Source organism: Haliotis asinina, chromosome 15 (genome assembly GCF_037392515.1).
Source record: "Haliotis asinina isolate JCU_RB_2024 chromosome 15, JCU_Hal_asi_v2, whole genome shotgun sequence".
Taxonomy (NCBI): Eukaryota; Metazoa; Mollusca; class Gastropoda; order Lepetellida; family Haliotidae; genus Haliotis; species Haliotis asinina.
This window is the reverse complement of record NC_090294.1, coordinates 22,557,951-22,576,492: the sequence shown is the minus strand read 5'-3', so window position 1 is coordinate 22,576,492 and position 18,542 is coordinate 22,557,951. Positions and strand designations below refer to the sequence as shown.

At 40.2% G+C, this 18,542-nt stretch overlaps 1 protein-coding gene across 2 annotated transcripts in view; it reads left to right on the top strand.

Moving 5' to 3' along the window:
- Window positions 1-18,527, top strand: part of LOC137265772 (huntingtin-like) — a 57,541-nt gene extending 39,014 nt beyond the window's left edge. For both annotated transcript variants that reach the window (XM_067801223.1, XM_067801222.1), the window contains 17 exons: window positions 325-405; window positions 762-899; window positions 1,272-1,448; window positions 1,826-1,917; window positions 2,514-2,668; window positions 3,758-3,826; window positions 4,284-4,407; window positions 5,881-6,153; window positions 7,028-7,183; window positions 7,634-7,821; window positions 8,824-8,938; window positions 9,337-9,482; window positions 10,148-10,215; window positions 10,551-10,689; window positions 11,366-11,528; window positions 11,802-11,962; window positions 12,989-18,527. In XM_067801223.1, the coding sequence (XP_067657324.1) occupies window positions 325-405; window positions 762-899; window positions 1,272-1,448; window positions 1,826-1,917; window positions 2,514-2,668; window positions 3,758-3,826; window positions 4,284-4,407; window positions 5,881-6,153; window positions 7,028-7,183; window positions 7,634-7,821; window positions 8,824-8,938; window positions 9,337-9,482; window positions 10,148-10,215; window positions 10,551-10,689; window positions 11,366-11,528; window positions 11,802-11,962; window positions 12,989-13,169 (2,426 nt within the window). In that variant the 3' untranslated portion in view covers window positions 13,170-18,527. The remainder of the gene's footprint in view (window positions 1-324; window positions 406-761; window positions 900-1,271; window positions 1,449-1,825; window positions 1,918-2,513; window positions 2,669-3,757; window positions 3,827-4,283; window positions 4,408-5,880; window positions 6,154-7,027; window positions 7,184-7,633; window positions 7,822-8,823; window positions 8,939-9,336; window positions 9,483-10,147; window positions 10,216-10,550; window positions 10,690-11,365; window positions 11,529-11,801; window positions 11,963-12,988) is intronic.
- The last annotated feature ends 15 nt before the right edge of the window (window positions 18,528-18,542 follow it).

The window sequence follows — 18,542 nt, the reverse complement described above, 5'->3', positions numbered from 1 at the left end:
ACAAGTCATGCATCTCTGTTTGACATATCTACATAGGGTCATATCATGTTGATAGAGGTGTAAACCATTTTCTGGGAGTTGTTACAGGAGCACCACATGTTCCTCCTGATCATAAGAGATGTGCATGTGTTTGGTTTGGGATGGGGTGTGGAGCCTTGTGGTTAAATAGTCCACTCCGGTTTTGATTCCCCACGTGGGTGTAATGTGTGAATGCCATTTCTGGTGTCGGCAGCTTTGCTATAGCTGGAATATTGCTAAAAATGGTGTAGAACCACACTCACTCACTCAGTAGTCAGGCTTGTTGAAGTGCTACTTATGTTTCAGTGGTGGTGTTGCCTGGGGAGAAGGTGGCTGTGTTGGCTCACCAGGACAGAGAGGACGACAATATGACGAATTCCAGAGATGGTAGGTGCAGACAAAACACATCTTTCACAGTGGAATTATCTTTTTATTCTTTTTTTATGCATATTTAAAGACTTTCAGTTCATTGTCTTTTTTACATTATTTGTGTGATATATCATATGTAACAAACCATAACAAAAATGTCAGGTCAAGGTGACAAGGTGATCCTATTGAACCATAGAATGGTTGTCATGTGATCTCTTCCTCCTTCCATGGAGGTGGGGTAGCCTAGTGGTCATCACATCGAAGACATGGGTTTTATTTACCACATGGGTAGAATGTGTGAAGCCCATTTCTTATGTCCCCCATTGTGATATTGCTAAAAGCAGTGTAAAACCAAATTCTCTCACTCCTTCCAGAGTCGTCGTTCCTTATCCGTGCGTGTGACCAAATCTCAGAGTTGGTTCACTGTCTGCAGACTCGCCTGAAACCAAAAACCAACACTAGTCTCCCATTGCCCCCAGTCATTGCAGCGCCTATCAGGAATATCGTCATCGGTAAGTAAAGCATTATATGAAAGCAATGATAACCTCCATTAGAGCTGCAGCCCATGATATGCTGGATGGGATATTCACTCACTGATAACTGACACTGCTAGTGTGAAATGGACTTTCTTGAGTCCTTAAGCGTTGTTATTACAAATGTATCAGTCGGTTTATACAATCAGAAGGCGTCATTGTATATTACCACTTACAGGGCAAATATGTTCTCAACACATCAATGGATTAACTGTTGTTTTCACTGACAGGTAAAACCACCTCTGCTTGAACCTAAACTATAACCAACCACTGGACAAGCAAGATTTCTTTAGCAAGGCTGTTGGTGTTTGTGATTCTGAGACACGTAACATATATGACATGTATCTGCAGGTCTAGGTCGACTACAGCTAGTCAATACGTACGCCCGAACACCACCTCTTGTCTGGAAGCTGGGCTGGGCCCCCTCCCCATCAGGAGATCTGAAGACAAAACTACCTCCATTGCCTGTTGACTTTCTACAGGAGAAAGAAGTCTTGAAGGAATTTGTTTTGCGAGTCAACACGCTGGGTAAGACATGATACAAGACACTCTCATTCAGTGTCTAATGTTAGTAGTTGACATACCTCTGCGATACTTAAGACATATTGTGACACTTTTGATACTTCAATACATTGTTTCACTCCTTATTAGTGGGTCAGCTATTGAGTGGGTTCATTTGGTTGGCATTCTAGGGCCAGGCTCAAGAGTCAGTGTACTCTGCCAGAATGGGTATCAGTCCTGACTAGTCATTGAACACTATATAAGCCTTCTAGGATTAGGCTCAAGAGTGAGGGTACTCTGCCAGAATGGGGTATTAGAGTCCTGACTAGTCACTGAACATTATGTAAGCTTTCAGGATTACATCAAACCCTATTTCATCTGCCTGCCTATTATTGTTGCTGCAGGATGGGTCAGTCGGCAGCAATTTGAAGAGACCTGGATGAGTCTGCTGGCATTACTCAATCCTGTGTCAGGTGGCATGGACCTGACACATGAGGTGAGTGTCTGTCAGATCGAAAACTATTAAAACGTTTGTCTTCCTGGGATCTGGATTTAATCAGTGATTTTTTTTTTTTCTTCTGTAAAAATCAAAAATATGTTTGATTCAGGTCTTTTTGAAAACTAAAATATATGTTCCTTTTCAGTTCTTTCCTTCAAAGAAAACGTCAAGTGTGCTGTGGCTGAAAAATATGCAGCCTCAAACAAATATCCCAGAAACATCCCATTCTAAAAATTAAATGCATGTTTCTCCTAAGTGTGTGAGATTAGTGTCAGTGCAAAAGAATACCCAGCCTTGACTATCCTCAGAAACAAATTTTGTTTGGTGTAAAGGAAACAACGGTTGTGAAAATTATGTGCATGCTCTCTGAAATTCAGTTAGGACACAAGCTGTTAATGAAAAACATATTTATAGCCTGACTTTATAGAGAAAAGACTAGAGTTGGGCTTAGGCACCCTTGCCTCTGGATAACCCCTTTTGAATACTAAATGCCTTGTCATCCTAAATGTCTGTAATAATGCTTTGAATCCTTGACAGTTAGTATTGTTTTGGATATTGTGATCAGCTACACGAATAAAGTTTTTCGGTTCCAGGAGGAGGTAGATCGAAGCCAGGTAATGGTGATCTCCGTGAAGGCCATCACAGCCCTCCTTCTGCAGTCAATCCTCATCCCAATTGCTGGTAATCCTGGCAACAGCATGTTTGAGGTCCAGCCCAGAGATAAGCCACTGGCCTTCTTGCATACACGGTGTGTTTATCTTCTTTCACATCATTGCATTTAACCTCTGACATGTCCTATGCAACTCCTCACACTTCTTGGTCACATGCCCACTGGAGATCCATGTCCATATTTGCTCTTGAACAAACTCGTCCTTGTTGTGAAAGGCAACTAACAGGATCAGTTTATCAGGCATGGTGACATGGTTTATTGCTTGTCATCATATCTTATTTTCAGTGGTCTGTGCTCATGTTGTCAGTCACTGGATTGTCTGTTGTGCTACAGGTGAAGTATTGCTATTGTGGTGGCATTAAACAAAACACAAACAAATATGATGACTCAGTTTTGAAGGGGTGTAAGTATGTCCTGAATGTGTATATTATTTGCTCATGCTTAAAGTCCACCCATGAAGATCCGGGCTACATTTGATCTTCAGTAACCAATGCTTGTTGTAAAGGGCGACTAACAGGTTCAGGTGTTCAGTCTTGCTGACTTGGTTGACATATCATTACAATCTAATTGTGTAGATCAGTACTCATGATGTTGATCACTAGATTGTCTGGTCCAGACTAGATTTTTTTACTGACCACGGCTGTATAGCTGGACTATTGCTGAGTGCAATAACAACAACCAAAGCTCAGGCTCAGATATTTGCTTGCCAACATCACATAGACAATACACATCTGATTATGGCTTTTAACATTGACTGTTAAACAATGGACATGTGGTCTAATCTCTGACTTGACTGTTAAACAATGGACATGTGGTCTAATCTCTGACATGACTGCTAAACAATGGACATGTGGTCTAATCTCTGACATGACTTCTAAACAATGGACATGTGGTCTAATCTCTGACTTCACTGTTAAACAATGGACATGTGGTCTAATCTCTGACATGACTTCTAAACAATGGACATGTGGTCTAATCTCTGACATGACTTCTAAACAATGGACATGTGGTCTAATCTCTGACTTGACTGTTAAACAATGGACATGTGGTCTAATCTCAGACTTGACTGCTGAACAATGCTAATGGACTTGTGGTCTAATCTCTGACGTGACGGTTAAACAATGCTAATGGACATGTGGTCTAATCTCATTTTTTCAACTTTTGCAGGTGTGGCAAGAAACTGTCAATGATTCGTGGTCTGATAGAACAAGAAATCCAAAACCTCTGTGCTGCCAGGTAGGTTGCAAATAAAGACTTCAGTAATCTGTTGCATGCCAGGAACGTTGCAGATAAATAAATAAAGAATTCAGAAATCTGTTCCTGCTGCCACATTTTCGAGAGTTGCCACATGCCACTGATCTGGATTCAACATTGGCAAGCTTTGTAGTTAACAGCTTCTTTTATTTGATGAATGCGATGTTTGGTACAGATTCTTGCACTGTTGTCAAGCAGTTTTTGTTAGTATTACACCTCCCAACTTACCACTCAAAGAAATGACTTAATCCTCAGTATCCTGAAATGTTCCATAGTGTGTCTTTGTCTCCTATCTTATCATCTTGATGAGTCCTGTTGCCCTTAAAATCAGGTGATGATGAACACGTATTTGCTTGTATTAACTATTATTGTTATACACTGTGTGGTGAACATGTTTTTGAAGGTGAATTTTCCATACAAATGTCCATTATTCCTTCAGGCCAGATCGGCAGTCTCACCATGCGTATGCTGGCTACCGTCGACGAACAGACTCTCTCCACTGTGATCTGTTTGAGGACAACCTGGAACGTGAGACAGGGATGGAAGACTTTGGGCTAGGACAGGTATGTAGATACTTCAGTTCTCCAGGTCATTTTTTCACTCGAATCAATTTGGACATTCAGACCTCTTATACTCCTGTGGATACCATCACTTAAGTGTTTCATAATCAAAGAGTAAACCTTTGCTAGAACTACCTTTGCTAGAAAAGTTTCGACATAAACTGTTTCACATGACCTCTTATTTTTACTAAAATAAGTGGTTTTCTTTGGGTATTCAGAGCTCTTATACTCCTTTGGATACCATCGCTTAAGTGTTTCTTAATCAAAGAGTAAACCTTTGCTGGAACAACCTTTGTTAGAAAAGTTTCTACATAAGAAACTGTTTCACATGACTTCTTATTTTCACTAAAATCAATGGTTTTCTTTGGGTATTCAGAGCTCTTATACTCCTGTGGATACCATTGCTTAAGTGTTTCTTGATCAAAGAGTAAACCTTTGCTGGAACAACCTTTGTTAGAAAAGTTTCGACATAAGAAACTGTTTCACATGACTTCTTATTTTCACTAAAATCAATGGTTTTCTTTGGGTATTCAGAGCTTTTATACTCCTGTGGATACCATCGCTTATGTGTTTCTTAATCAAAGAGTAAACCTTTGCTGGAACAACCTTTGCTAGAAAAGTTTCGACATAAGAAACTGTTTCACATGACTTCTTCTTTTCACTAAAATCAATGGTTTTCTTTGGGTATTCAGAGCTTTTATACTCCCGTGGTTACCGTTGCTTAAGTGTTTCTTGATCAAAGAGTAAACCTTTGCTAGAACTACCTTTGCTAGAAAAGTTTCGACATAAGAAACTGTTTCACATGACTTCTTATTTTCACTAAAATCAATGGTTTTCTTTGGGTATTCAGAGCTTTTATACTCCTGTGGATACCATCGCTTATGTGTTTCTTAATCAAAGAGTAAACCTTTGCTGGAACAGCCTTTGCTAGAAAAGTTTCGACATAAGAAACTGTTTCACATGACTTCTTCTTTTCACTAAAATCAATGGTTTTCTTTGGGTATTCAGAGCTTTTATACTCCCTTGGTTACCATCACTTAAGTGTTTCTTGATCAAAGAGTAAACCTTTGCTAGAACAACCTTTGTTAGAAAAGTTTCGATATAAGAAACTGTTTCACATGACTTCTTATTTTCATCCATAGCTTCCCTAAGTGTTCCAGTAGTAATGTATTTGTGTATGGGGGCCTTTGTTACAATATTACATCACAGTGTGATTGGAATTGGTCTTCCACAACAAGTCAGAGGTCACTGAGAGATGAGGTGATCAAGGTTACTTTTTCAGTTAACACATGCCATCTTATCCCAATTGCATGGAACAATGCTTATGCTGTTGATCTCTGGATTGCCCTGCCCAGACTCAATTATTTACGACCGCTGCCATGTTGCTGGAATATTGCCAAATGTGCCATTAAATATCAGACAAACAAACGTTACAGCATCAGACCCTTTACTACAATATTCTGCATCCTTGTCCAGATCTCCCTGGAAGCAATATGGTCAGTTGTGGGGACACTTGAAACCAACATGTCTGAGTCCGACACAACCGACTCAATGGACAGTCCACTACAAGAGCAGGTGCGAGCCAACATTCCACTCTCTCCCATCAAGTCACAGGAGAGGTCCATCACACTGAGTGGTCTGGACATCCACTCCTGCCTGCAGTTTCTCCTGGAGCTGTACACACCATGGCTGGCCTGTGATTCCAACTCCAGGCCACCTCTCATGCTCATCAACGCTGTTGTCGAGTCGGTAAGACCAGGATTGTATGACTTCTATCACTGTTTGGGTTAAGTTCATCAGACATTGACATGTAGAATATAAGAGCTTTGAAGAAGTGCAGATACAGCTTATGGAATGTAGGCATCCACATTCTTTGAATGCCATTTCAAGAAGTTGGAGAGTCAGATAACGACAAACTTTATGGATGAGCAACTCTTTCAGACAAGTGATGATGATACAACATTACAAGAATCTACTGGAATGTCACATCACCTGAATAAAGAGGTTGTACATCTATAAAGGTTGTCCTCAGTGTAATAGTTGTATATGTTGTTCAAAACAGATCACAAGATGCCTGGTGTATGATAGTTGCCAGAAACACACTCTGTCACTTCTTGTCATTAGCCAAAATGGCTGCTGCATTAATGTAATAGAGTCTTCTGAAATAACATCCTAGGGCTCACAATGTATTGACTCAGTTATGCATAACTGCATTGATCTGAGTTTACTTCAGTCACAGATATGTTGGCAGTCTGCTGATAATCTGCTGATAATGAAAGATTTCACTTTCTAGGGACACAATTGGATCAGTCCATCTGCCCTTCCTCTTTTGGCAGGATCCAGGAACTGAAGATGAATTTCATGTGTATATCATTCGGCTTTTTGACTCTTTTCATAATATTAGATTAGTAAATGCTAGCCCCAAATCAACTCTGGAATATTTGATTAATGAATATTCTCATCTAGATTTTGTTGTCTGATGCCTGTAATAATGAAATAATGAATACTCCCTTCAAGACTGTTTGCGTGTCATACCACCTCTGTAATAATGTTGTTTGCCTGTCTTGGGTCACCTCTGTAATAATGAATGCTCCCTTCTTGATTGTGTAATGCTCCCCACCAGATTGTGTGCCTGTCTGACCTCTTCATGGAGCGAGAGCAGTTTGAGCTGATGCTGGACACATTGCTGGATGTCCACAAGACGCACCCCACAGAGGATGAGCTTGTCACTCAGTATCTCAATGTTGGCATCTGTAAAGCTGTTGCTGTGGTTGGTGCAGTGAGTATATTTTTGTTGTCTCTTTAAGCAACAATAACATACTTTGTTTCATATTAAGCTATTGTAACTGAGCTTCTCACAAAGATTTTCATCAAGAAATGATCTCTGTGATGAATTTCATTTACTCCACTCTTGATCAGTCTTTGATTTTTCCTGTTTTTCAAATGTGTTTTGATATTTTGTCTTTGTTTGAAGTACCTCAGTATGTCACCTCTTGTGCAGTATTAACAAATTGTAAGTCTTGGTGGTTTTGCAGTGAAGGATATTCTATACAGCATTTATGTTGTAACTATAAATACTATATAACACAGTTCTAAATTGGTTTGTGTCCACCTTTCATTTCCATGACACTGGACAGATTGATCACATATCTCAGTTATCATCTTTAAGGATTGTTCTCTTGCCATTAAGATTTTACTGAAAAATGTTTCCTTCATTTTCATTATTCAGGATAGCTCTATAGCCGAGAGAGTCGTGAAGCTTGTTGATGTTGGGCTGAAGAGCACACACCTCCCCAGCAAAGTCTCCACATTACATGGCATGCTTTATTTATTAGAGGCTAATATTGCTGATCTCACCAAGAATATTCTCCCCTTAGTTACAGACTTCCTGCTCAAGCACCTGTCAGCAGTCAGCAAGTAGGTTCAAGTTATGAAAATTTTATGAATAGCCATTCCCCTTAGGAATCCGCTAATCCCCAAGGCAGCTTTCACCAACTTGTCCAGGCTTAACAACCAGGACCCCCGCTACACTCCACAGGTTTTTTAACCCAGTTTAGCCAAGCTAGCCCTCAATGTATATCGTCATACATTTGTGCCAAACAATATTACAAGTTTACTTTACTTGCTTTTTTGTTGTTGTTGCACAAAGTCAGGGGGTACCTTGGTTTGTTTCAATACTGTTGTCAGTCTTAATGTTAGGGGCACAACTGAAGTCAAAGGAATGCTCTTAACATGGATAGTGTGTATTGATTATATATGATTCTGGATTTGTTTGGCTTCATTTATTGTCAATTTTATTACCCTCTCTGTTGGACTCATAAAGGTCCTGGGGTTGAATAGGCCTTCAGCAACCCATGCTTGCCATAAAAGCCGACTATGCTTGTTGTAAGAGGCACTTAACGGGATCGGGTGGTCAGGCTCGCTGACTTGGTTGACACGTCATTGGTTCCCAGTTGCGCAGAACGATGCTCATGTTGTTAATCACTGGATTGTCTGGTCCAGACTCGATTATTTACTGACTGCCGCCATATGGGCGGAATATTGCTGAGTGCAGCGTAAAACTAAACTCACTCACTCTCACTCACCTTCTCCGTTGACAGTGTCCTGGGCTTCTCTTCACGAACCAACCTTAACTAAGGTTAAACTTAACTCCCATTCTTTTACCATTGCACTAAGGTGTTACTTTATTGCAGTATTAAAGAATAGGTCTTAAGGTTAACCGTAGTTTATTTTGCTTCGTGAAAGGAACCCCTGGTTTATTTGACAGTATTGAGACTATATCGATACCTTCATTCCTCCTGTTCATGAATATTCTAGCCTTGTTCAACAGTTAACATCTTGTGTCATTGTCATTTTAAATTGTGTCAGTATTAAGATATCTATGTCTGCTCATTCTGCATTCCTTGCATAATTTTTCAGTGCCTGCATCACAAGTCAGCAGTTTGAACTGACAATGTGGGCAGTGGCTTTCTACGTACTGGAGAACTACCATGATGATCTTCGTGATGCTGAGTTTCCAGGCAAAATGCTCTCGGTGTGTATGAGTATTTGATCCTGAAAATATGTTGACAAAAAGTACTTTACGTGGGAGACCTTTGTCAACAACACTTTCACCTAATGTTTCTCAACAGAGAGGAGACCTATCACCTACGCAATGCGCAAAGAGTCCTTACGGAGATTAGCGCTATATAAATGCTATCCATTATTATTATTATTATTACTACTACATGTTATCTACAACAGTGATGATTTCTTTCAGCTTGGTGGGGTAGCGTAGTGGTTAAAGCTATGCTTGTCATGCTGAAGACCCAGGCTCAATTCCCCCACATGGGTGTTTACAATGTGAGAAACCCATTTCTGGTGTTCTCCTTGATATTCCTGGACTATTGCTAAAAGTGGCACTAAGCTAAACTTACTCCCTTACTCTTGCAGCTTGCTGTGAGCACAGCATCCGGGAGTGAGGACAGTGTTTCAACAGCCGTGTTCCTCACAATCATGAAAGGGACAGAGCGCCTTCTATTGACTGATGTCCTTTCCCGGAGCGACATGGAGACAATCATGAAGTTGAGCATGGACAGGTAGGAAAGAACTGACTCTACTGAGTGATATTTGAATTTCTGTGTGTACCTGTCATTTTGGGAAACTTGGTGAAAACAAGGCAGGGTTAGATTCGCCCATAAAGGTACAGTATGTAAAGTCCATTTCTGATGTTCTCTAGTGTTGCAAAGTGGTTAAAATCTCTTAACTGATGATTGGTTAATTACAATCGATCAGCTATCGAAAATTATTGGCACTCATCATTTATCAGAATTTCCTAGTTATCTTTGTTAATGCTAACAAAAATTGAAAAGACGTTCTGTTTTGTTTTTCAAATTGCACAAAGTGCATTTGCACATTTCACATCTTTAAAGGATAGGTACAAAAAAACTCTCTGAGTCTTTAAAGTAAAATGAATCATGACTTGAAACAAACTTGTAGTGCTTATGAAATGTAACAGACAAAACAAAAAAAATATTGTCATGCAAACATGTGCACCAAAATTGTTTGGGGTCAATTATGAGAAAACTTCATCAATTGTTTGGTCGTTTACTCACTGCGACCAATCTTCGATTATTTCAGTTAATCAGACCACCACTAATGTCCTCCACTATGATATTGCATGGTTGTTGCAGGCAGAGAAACCTGATGATCACATGCACATTTCAGAAACACCAATTACATAATCTACACTTATACATTCCAGGTTGTGTCTGCCAAGTCCACAGAGGGCGCTGGCAGCACTGGGACTCATGTTCACATGCATGTATTCAGGTAAGCATTTCTTGTGTTCGGTACACATATGTGAAGAGATCACTTGTTTACTAAATATACAGTATTATTACACTTTGTCTCATTCCGGAGTGCATGCCGGTGTTCTGTTGGATACCACTTTTGAGGAAGAATGTTTAAACTCTGAACATAGCTGGGCTTTTTCTGTGACATAGCACAGGGAGATTAAAGATCTCTGTAAGGAGCTTTTGCTTACATGATGACATCAGTATTTTTTTGTGGTCTACTCCAGGATTTCACTGACTCACTGCTTATCTTGCTTATCCACACCTGTTGTAAGCATCTGTCTTGAAAGCAGGTAAAACTCTGTATTCCAGGCAAGCAGTTTGATCAGTACAGTCCCCGTCCTCGCGATGAGATGGAGCCAGTATTCTCAGACAACGGCTTCACATTTGTGTACCAGGACCCAGAATCTCTCATCCTTGCCATGGAGAGGGTCACGGTGCTCTTTGACAGGTGAGATACTCAAGGGGATTTGTGTTATAAGGAATCACCCCTATTCCTTTGTTCATAGAAAGGGTCATAGTGCTCTTTGACAGGTGAGATATGTTGGAAACAGTGTTTTAAGGAACCACCCCTATTCCTTCATTCATTGAGAGGGTCATAGTGCTCTCTGACAGGTGAGATATGTTGGAAACAGTGTTATAAGGAACCACCCCTATTCCTTCATTCATTGAGAGGGTCATAGTGCTCTTTGACAGGTGAGATATGTTGGAAACAGTGTTATAAGGAATCACCCCTATTCCTTTGTCCGGGCTATAGAGAGGGTCACTGAGTTCTTTGACAGGTGAGACACTCAAGGGGATCTGTGTTAAAGAAATCACCCCTATTCCTTTTTTCATAGAGAGACTGACAGTACTCTTTGACAAGTGAGACACTCAAGGGTATCTGTGTTATGAGGAATAATTCCTATTCCTTTGTCCAGGCTGTAGAGAGACGTGTTCCTTGACAGGGGAGGCATGTCTGGAATCTGTGTTTTTGTGAGGAATCACCAGTCATTTCAACCTCACTGTTTAGCAGTATGTAGTATTGTGATAACTTGAAACTGGGGAGTGTTTTGGGGTTTTGTTTACAACTTGACATGCTACCCTATTGCTGTTATTTTGTATTTTATTTTTCCAACCTTGCACAGAATCAAGAAAGGTTATCCTTATGAGGCACGGGTGATTACTCGTCTCCTCCCAGCATTCCTAGCTGACTTCTTCCCGCCACAAGACATCATGAACAAAGTGATTGGGGAGTTCCTCTCTAGCCAACAACCCTACCCACAGCTCATTGCCAAAGTTGTCTTTCAGGTAACTAACCATGCCTCTTTATCTTTCTTATTGATGATTCAGAGAATGTTTCTCCTTGTCTTTCTGTTAATAATACTGAAAATACCTTTGTTAATCTTCTTTCAGTGAAAATGAAAATGGCAATATCTTTAGATGTTACCTGTTCTTGGAGTGCTGCTTTGTTTCCAGTACAGTGAAAAAAAATATTTCATATTTATGAATTTATCCTTCTATTTTGAATGAAGATTGAAACAGTTAGTGATTTAGGTTTGATTCCATTTGATTGTGTTGTAGGTATTTAACAACTTACATCAGCAGAACCAGCAGAGCCTAGTGAGAGACTGGGTAATGTTGTCACTCTCCAACTTTACACAGCGATCACCTGTTGCCATGGCAATGTGGAGTCTCACCTGTTTCTTCATAAGTGCCTCCACCAATCAGTGGCTCAAAGCTTTGTATCCTTGCAAACAGAAAGGGTGAAATAGTTGTATAGAATTACATGTTCATCAAATTTCCAAAACATTAGTTCCTGACTGACTTGAGAACTCATACGTTCTACATTTACATTTGAAGTTAATGGTCTCTCAGGTTTCTCCTGGCATGTCTTAGTGTTTGTGGACTGTGAAGGCACGGGGTTGAATAGGTCTTCAGCAACCAATGCTTGCCATAAATGGAGACTATGCTCGTCGTAAGAGGCGACTAATGGGATCAGGTGGTCAGCCTTGCTGACGTGGTTGACGCGTGTCATCGGATCCAAAATACGCAGATCAATGCTCATGTTTTTCATCACTGGAATTGTCTGGTCCAGACTTGATTATTTACAGACTGCTGCCATATAGCTGGAATATTGCTGAGTGCAGCATAAAACTAAACTCACTCACTCACTCACTCACTTTTAATGTGTGTGAGATCTTGCTGGAAATTCGTTCATCACCCATCTCTGTTTACCTAACCATCTATCTATCAGCCAACTACCCATCCATCCTTCCACCCACCCTTCCATTAATTTATTCATTCATTCAAACATCAGTTCATTAAACCATCCTCTAATCCATCACCAATCTTTCTGTAAACTTCACCATCCATCCGCCCTCCCATCCATTCAATCATTCATTCATCAAACCATCCTCTAATCCACCCCCATCTTTCTGTTCACTTCACCATCCATCCACCCTCCAACCTGTCCACCCTCCCATACATTCATCCATCCAATCATTCATTCATTAAACCATCCTCTAATCCACCCCCATCTTTCTATTCACATAACCAACCATCCATCAACCAATCAACCATTCACTTATTCATTCATTCATTCATTCATCAACCACCTCTCTTCACCTTACCAACCATCCATCTATCCATCAGCCAACTATTCATCCTTCTATCTATCCACCCATCCATCATGTAATTTGGCCAAAATACTGAATGCTGTATTTGACTATGACTTTGAAGACTATGTTTTCCTTAACCTTTGACCTCAGATTTCCACATGTGATTGGTCGGATGGGTAAGATGGAGGTGATAGACAGGAAGTTGTTCTGTCTGGCAGCCCTTGACTTTAAGAGCCAGCTGAATGATGACCTCCATGTGTTTGTGTCGACATTCCAGGCAGTGGCACAGCCCGACTCGCCATACCAGGATCTTGTCAAGTGCCTCACATAGCACCTGGAGTCTGTGGCACAGCCTGAATCCCGATACAGGATCTTGAGAACAATGTAGCAACTGGACATGCTGGCACAGCTGAAATCCTGATACCAAGATCTTGTCAACTGCCTCACACAGCACCTACAGGCAATGGCTTAGCCCAAAGCCCAATAACATGATCTTGTGAACAGCCTTGCACAGCATGTGGAATCTGTGACACAGCACACCTGGAGTCTGTGACAGCCCAAACCCTAGTACCTGGATCTTACTGCACCTGGAGTGGGTGGCACAGCTTGAACCCTAATACCAGGATCTTGGAAAATGCCTTGCACAGCAGTGGGTGGCACAGCCTAATCATCAGTACTGGAGCAGCAGTTGTGCACCTCCAGACGCACTTGAGGTAGTGGCACAGCAGAACTAACTGTTCCAGAATCTTTGGACCAGCATCACGTCTAACTGCTGGACTCTGCGGCTCATCCCAAAGGATCTTGTCAGCTGCCTCACATAGCACTTCTCACAGTGTCTAGCATTTAATGTGAAGATTTAAGTGACTCTTTTTGTCATACGTTAATGTAGGTTCAAAGTGTAGCATTTCTGTTGTAGCCATTTGTGTATATTTTTGTAGTGGACCAAAGCTTAATGTGATATCAACACTAGAACTACTGGTGGTCTAGTTATTGTGGCAGACAGGCAGGCAGGCAGGGGAAGTCAAGGATGACAGATTAAAGATTGTCATGGCAAAACATACACATATTGTTATACATATAATTTTCATAGTATTCACATAGACAGTGCTCCAGATAACCTTTCAGCATGAGGAGTACATACAAAGACAAAATGTTATGGATGTCAACTTCCCATTAGTACTACACATGTGTGACAAGTGTAGGAATCATTGTCGACATCTGTAACCATGATAATGAATAACAGATGCTAGACTTAGCTAATGAAGCAAAGTTGCCAAAGGAACCTCAAAATATAAGAAATATACCGTGAAAGTGAAAACTTCAGTCCTAATATGTATGATCGTGTTTTGTTGATTGTTGAGGCATAAGCTTCTAACTCTTGGCAAGGACTTACCCGAGTCTGTATTTAGACAGGTTCATCACTGGAAACTGCATGATAGCCAGACCATCTGTTTTCTACTCACTATGACCAGTAACTTACATATTTGATGTGTTATAAATGTAGACATAAGGTTATTGTGTGCATATCATATTGCAGTTGTACAGCTGGTGTATGTGATGACACTTTACAATAATGTACCACTTAAAAACAGTAGGGGATATTCCATTTTTCAAGCCTGCCACTAGCCAATGCCAATGCATTCGAGAAAAAATAATATATATCCATACAGATGGAACAATTCCAAAGGAATGGAATAAACTCACATTTTCCCTTTATTTCCCTTCATCATCTGTTTCCTCCTTGGTGTCATCATTTGCATTTATCAATGTTCTAAATCCAATATCTGCTACTTTTTTTAAGGTATGCAACAGCACTAATGTATTGTGGTTTGACGAGGCAATTCTGACACTATGTCATTGTCAACCCTTCAGGCATCTCTTTGTTGCTATGTCACCCATTAATACATACAGATGGTCCAGTGTTTTAGTCAAGTGGGCCTAGATTTCTGAAGCTCTCTTAGCACTAAGATAGTCATAAGTGCCATGCATAACACTAACTTTTGTCTATCTTAGCGCTAAGAGAAAATCTAGGCCCTGTGCCTTGTTTTATCAAGTCATGAATAAGCAGGGTGTAACTCATGGAAGTCGAATGATCCCATCTCTGTGATGAACACTGTGCCCACACTGACATTTCCTGTTGTGTGGCAGCCTGTTGAGTAACTGACTGTCTGATTAGGAATAAGGATGACTTTGTCATTGAATTACCAGAGTTCATTGATGTGAGCCCTCACTGGTTTCCATCCTGATGGACCTGGGTCATGGCTTGGTGTATTGTGGAAAGCGGCCATTTGTATTCCTGGGCTCCTTTCGCGAAGCAACCTTTTCTAAGGCTAAACTTAATTCCCATTCTTTAACATTGCACTAAGGTTACCTTAGTGACTTACGATCACCTTAGTGTTTTGTGAGAGGAGGCCCTGGACGATGCAGGAATGTAGTGAGGATGACATTGAGGATCTGTGACATCTCAAAACAGTTCACACTTTCTGCATTTAAGACTGGCCATCTTATTTATTAATTGGTTTCCTCTAGCTGGGACATGGTCGTGACTTGGTATATACTGTATAGCGGTCATTTGTATTCCTCGATGATGGAGGAATGTAGTGAGGATGACATTGAGGACTGGTGACATGTCAGAGAAATTCACTCATTCTGCAGTAGAGGATTGAATGGCCATCTTATCTATTAACTGGTTTCCTCTTGCTGGGACATGGTCTTGGCTTGGTATGCTTTGAATGGCAGCCATTTGTATTCCTGGATGATGGAGGTACATAATCATGATGACACTAATGGTGACAGGTTGGGTGACATGTCACAGCAGCTCACACTTTCTAATGTATAAGAATGACCATCCTCTTCATTATTGCTCTGTGTTGAATGAGTGTCAGGCTGAAGTAGTCAGTGTCAGTTTGGAGAAGAGTGAAGTCTGTATGACCTTTTGTATTGGTGATGTGGAGGGGAATAACTGGTTTCTCAAACTGATCTCAGAGAACAAGAAAGGTATCTCAAGGTGTATGAGGACTGAGTGTAAATATACATTTTAATTTATGTTAATGGAGATGTATGCAAGCTTGAGTGCTTTGATCCATGTCTTAGTCCAAAGGTGGATGTACTGAAGTGATTTTTCTTCATGATTCTTGGGAGTGCTATGACCTCTACAGCAGTTTGGAAAGTGCATAATAATATCTCTTGGTCATAGCTGAAATAATGCTGATACAGAAAAATGGGAATATCTCACCTTTCCAAACTGAAGTGAGAAAGACTGAGGAAGTACTTTAGTAAACTAAAGATGCATAGGTTAAAGTTAAAATCCAGCCTAAAGGGCCTTGTCATGCATGCTTAACACTTTCAGAGTAAATATGCTTCCGCTTCATTTAAAGCTTGCTATTCAGTTTGCTAAAACAGACAAGTGTCCATTACTTTAGTAGCTCAGAAACAATGTAGCACAATGTGACTGTATATATTTGTTACATGATAAGTTGCATATTAATATGGTACCTGTGTCTCATCAGCTCAAAGGGTTGAATGTAGCATAAGCCAGATGGTGTGGACAGTGTTGTAAATGGCTGGTGTGACTATGAACTGTGTTGTGGAGCATCCAGGGTGATCTGATTATTAGTATATATGATGTATTTGTACAAAATTTCCCTTGTATGCAGTGTGCAAAATAACCTCTGGCTTGGTAGCTCATGGCTAGTATAAACCAGTTGGGCCAGTATATCTTGACAGTCATTGGCCTGACTAGTTAGTGAGTTTTCATGGGGTCATCTTGAAAATATATCATTCTTTTCAACTTGTTATGTTATAATACACTTGTAGATGGTGCCAGATTATGGCCTGATATAAGTGTTCATTATATTAGTACACCTTTTTGATGAATCCCTGTCAACATTCAGATTTCAGGCTAGTGAAGTATTTTGTGGGCTAAAGGCGTAGCTAGCTCAACTGGCTAGCAAAATGTGGAAACTATTTTGTAGACTGCTTGTATGTATTGTAGCACCTACTGTAAACCAAACGTGTATTCATATTCAGGGTATTTATCACTTAAGGCATTGTCGTAAGAGGCGACTAACGGGATCAGGTGGTCAGGCTTGCTGACTAGATTGGCACATGTCATCGGTTCCCAATTGCGCAGATAGATGCTCATGTTGTTGATCACTGGATTGTCTGGTCCAGACTCGATTATTTACAGATCGCCGCCATATAGCTGTAATATTGCTGAGTGCAGTGTAAAACTAAACTCACTCACTCACTTAAGGCATTGTCAAAATATGTGTCCTCCTTGCAACCTCAGATGAATCGTTTGTACGGAAATGCTATTTGCAGGGGCCAAACAGTAAGTGAGTTCAGTTTTACACCACTTTTAACAATATTACAGCAAGGGACATCAGAAATGGGCTTCACAAACTGTACCCATGTTGGGAATGGAACTCAGGTCTTTGGTCTGATGAGCAAATGCTTTAACCACTGGGCTACCCTACTGGAGCCAAAGAGAAAACCACAGGGACAGGCTCAGGGCATTGATAGCTTATGAATGTACCCTATGGAATTACGCAGAAACACCAGAAATATACTAAAATAACCCCATTATAAACTTATTACTGTTTTTATGAAGATTTGTGATGAAGTATTCTAAAGGATGGACAAGCTCGCTGAGGATCATGAAAAAGTGACTCAATTAGGCTAATTATGATTTAAACAAATGAAAAAACAAATGAAAGTACAGTTGCGGCTTTATTCTTTTACAGAATTTCACCCACAGTGCGATAGAAAACTTGTGAAGAAACCTGGAAAAGAGTGAAAAAGACCACTTTCAGGTGTTCCCTTGTTGTTTTCATGAATATGCATGTATTATTGTATCCTTGGAAAACAATCACAGACCTGCTATTGATATTTTCATCTGCTTGTTACTGTCTCTCTATATCTACCTTAGTATTAACAATAAAAGTGTGTCTAATTAATGCATAATCCCCAAACCACTGCAAATAGTGTGCTTTAGGCTCTTAGGCACCGTTGGGCAGTAGCCATTGATTGATTGATTGTTGATGTCAGTGACTTTATATCTTGAGCTTCCTGGCCCAGGGTGACACTTGTGGTGAAAGTTTGGTCAAGCTCAGTTGTTTGGTTGATTATTTGTCAACTTGTGCTTAGTGGCTTCATTGGCTTAGGGTGTTGCTTATGAAGTTGGTCACTGGATTGTCTGGTCCATCATGATTATTTATAGACTGTCATCATATAGCTAGAATATTGCATATTAAGATAGGATATAACTTTTTAGTCCTGGGGGAAATTCCATTTGTATCAAAGCGGCCTCAAAATTAATGTATACAAAATTCACAAAAAAATACACAATGGCATTAAACGTATCACTAATAGCACATCATGCCAAATCATGCTGTGCAAAGCCACAACAAACACTTGTTAAAGGGTATCTATTTGACAGAGCTCTGATCTATAGGGTTCTGATAACTCTACAATGAGAAAGACATCACAACTGTTGCTTCAGCTATTCAACTTTGGGGGACTGTTTCTATTGTTTGTTCAATGTTTATTCCTATTAAGATCATCTTCCATGAAACTAGTTTAAGATAGTCAGTTGTTGCCAATCATTCATAAAAAAATCACAGACCTGTGATCACCCCAGACAGTTGGTATAACCAAAATTATTTTCAGTAGATTATATTTTCTGTAAATGTTGTCACACAAA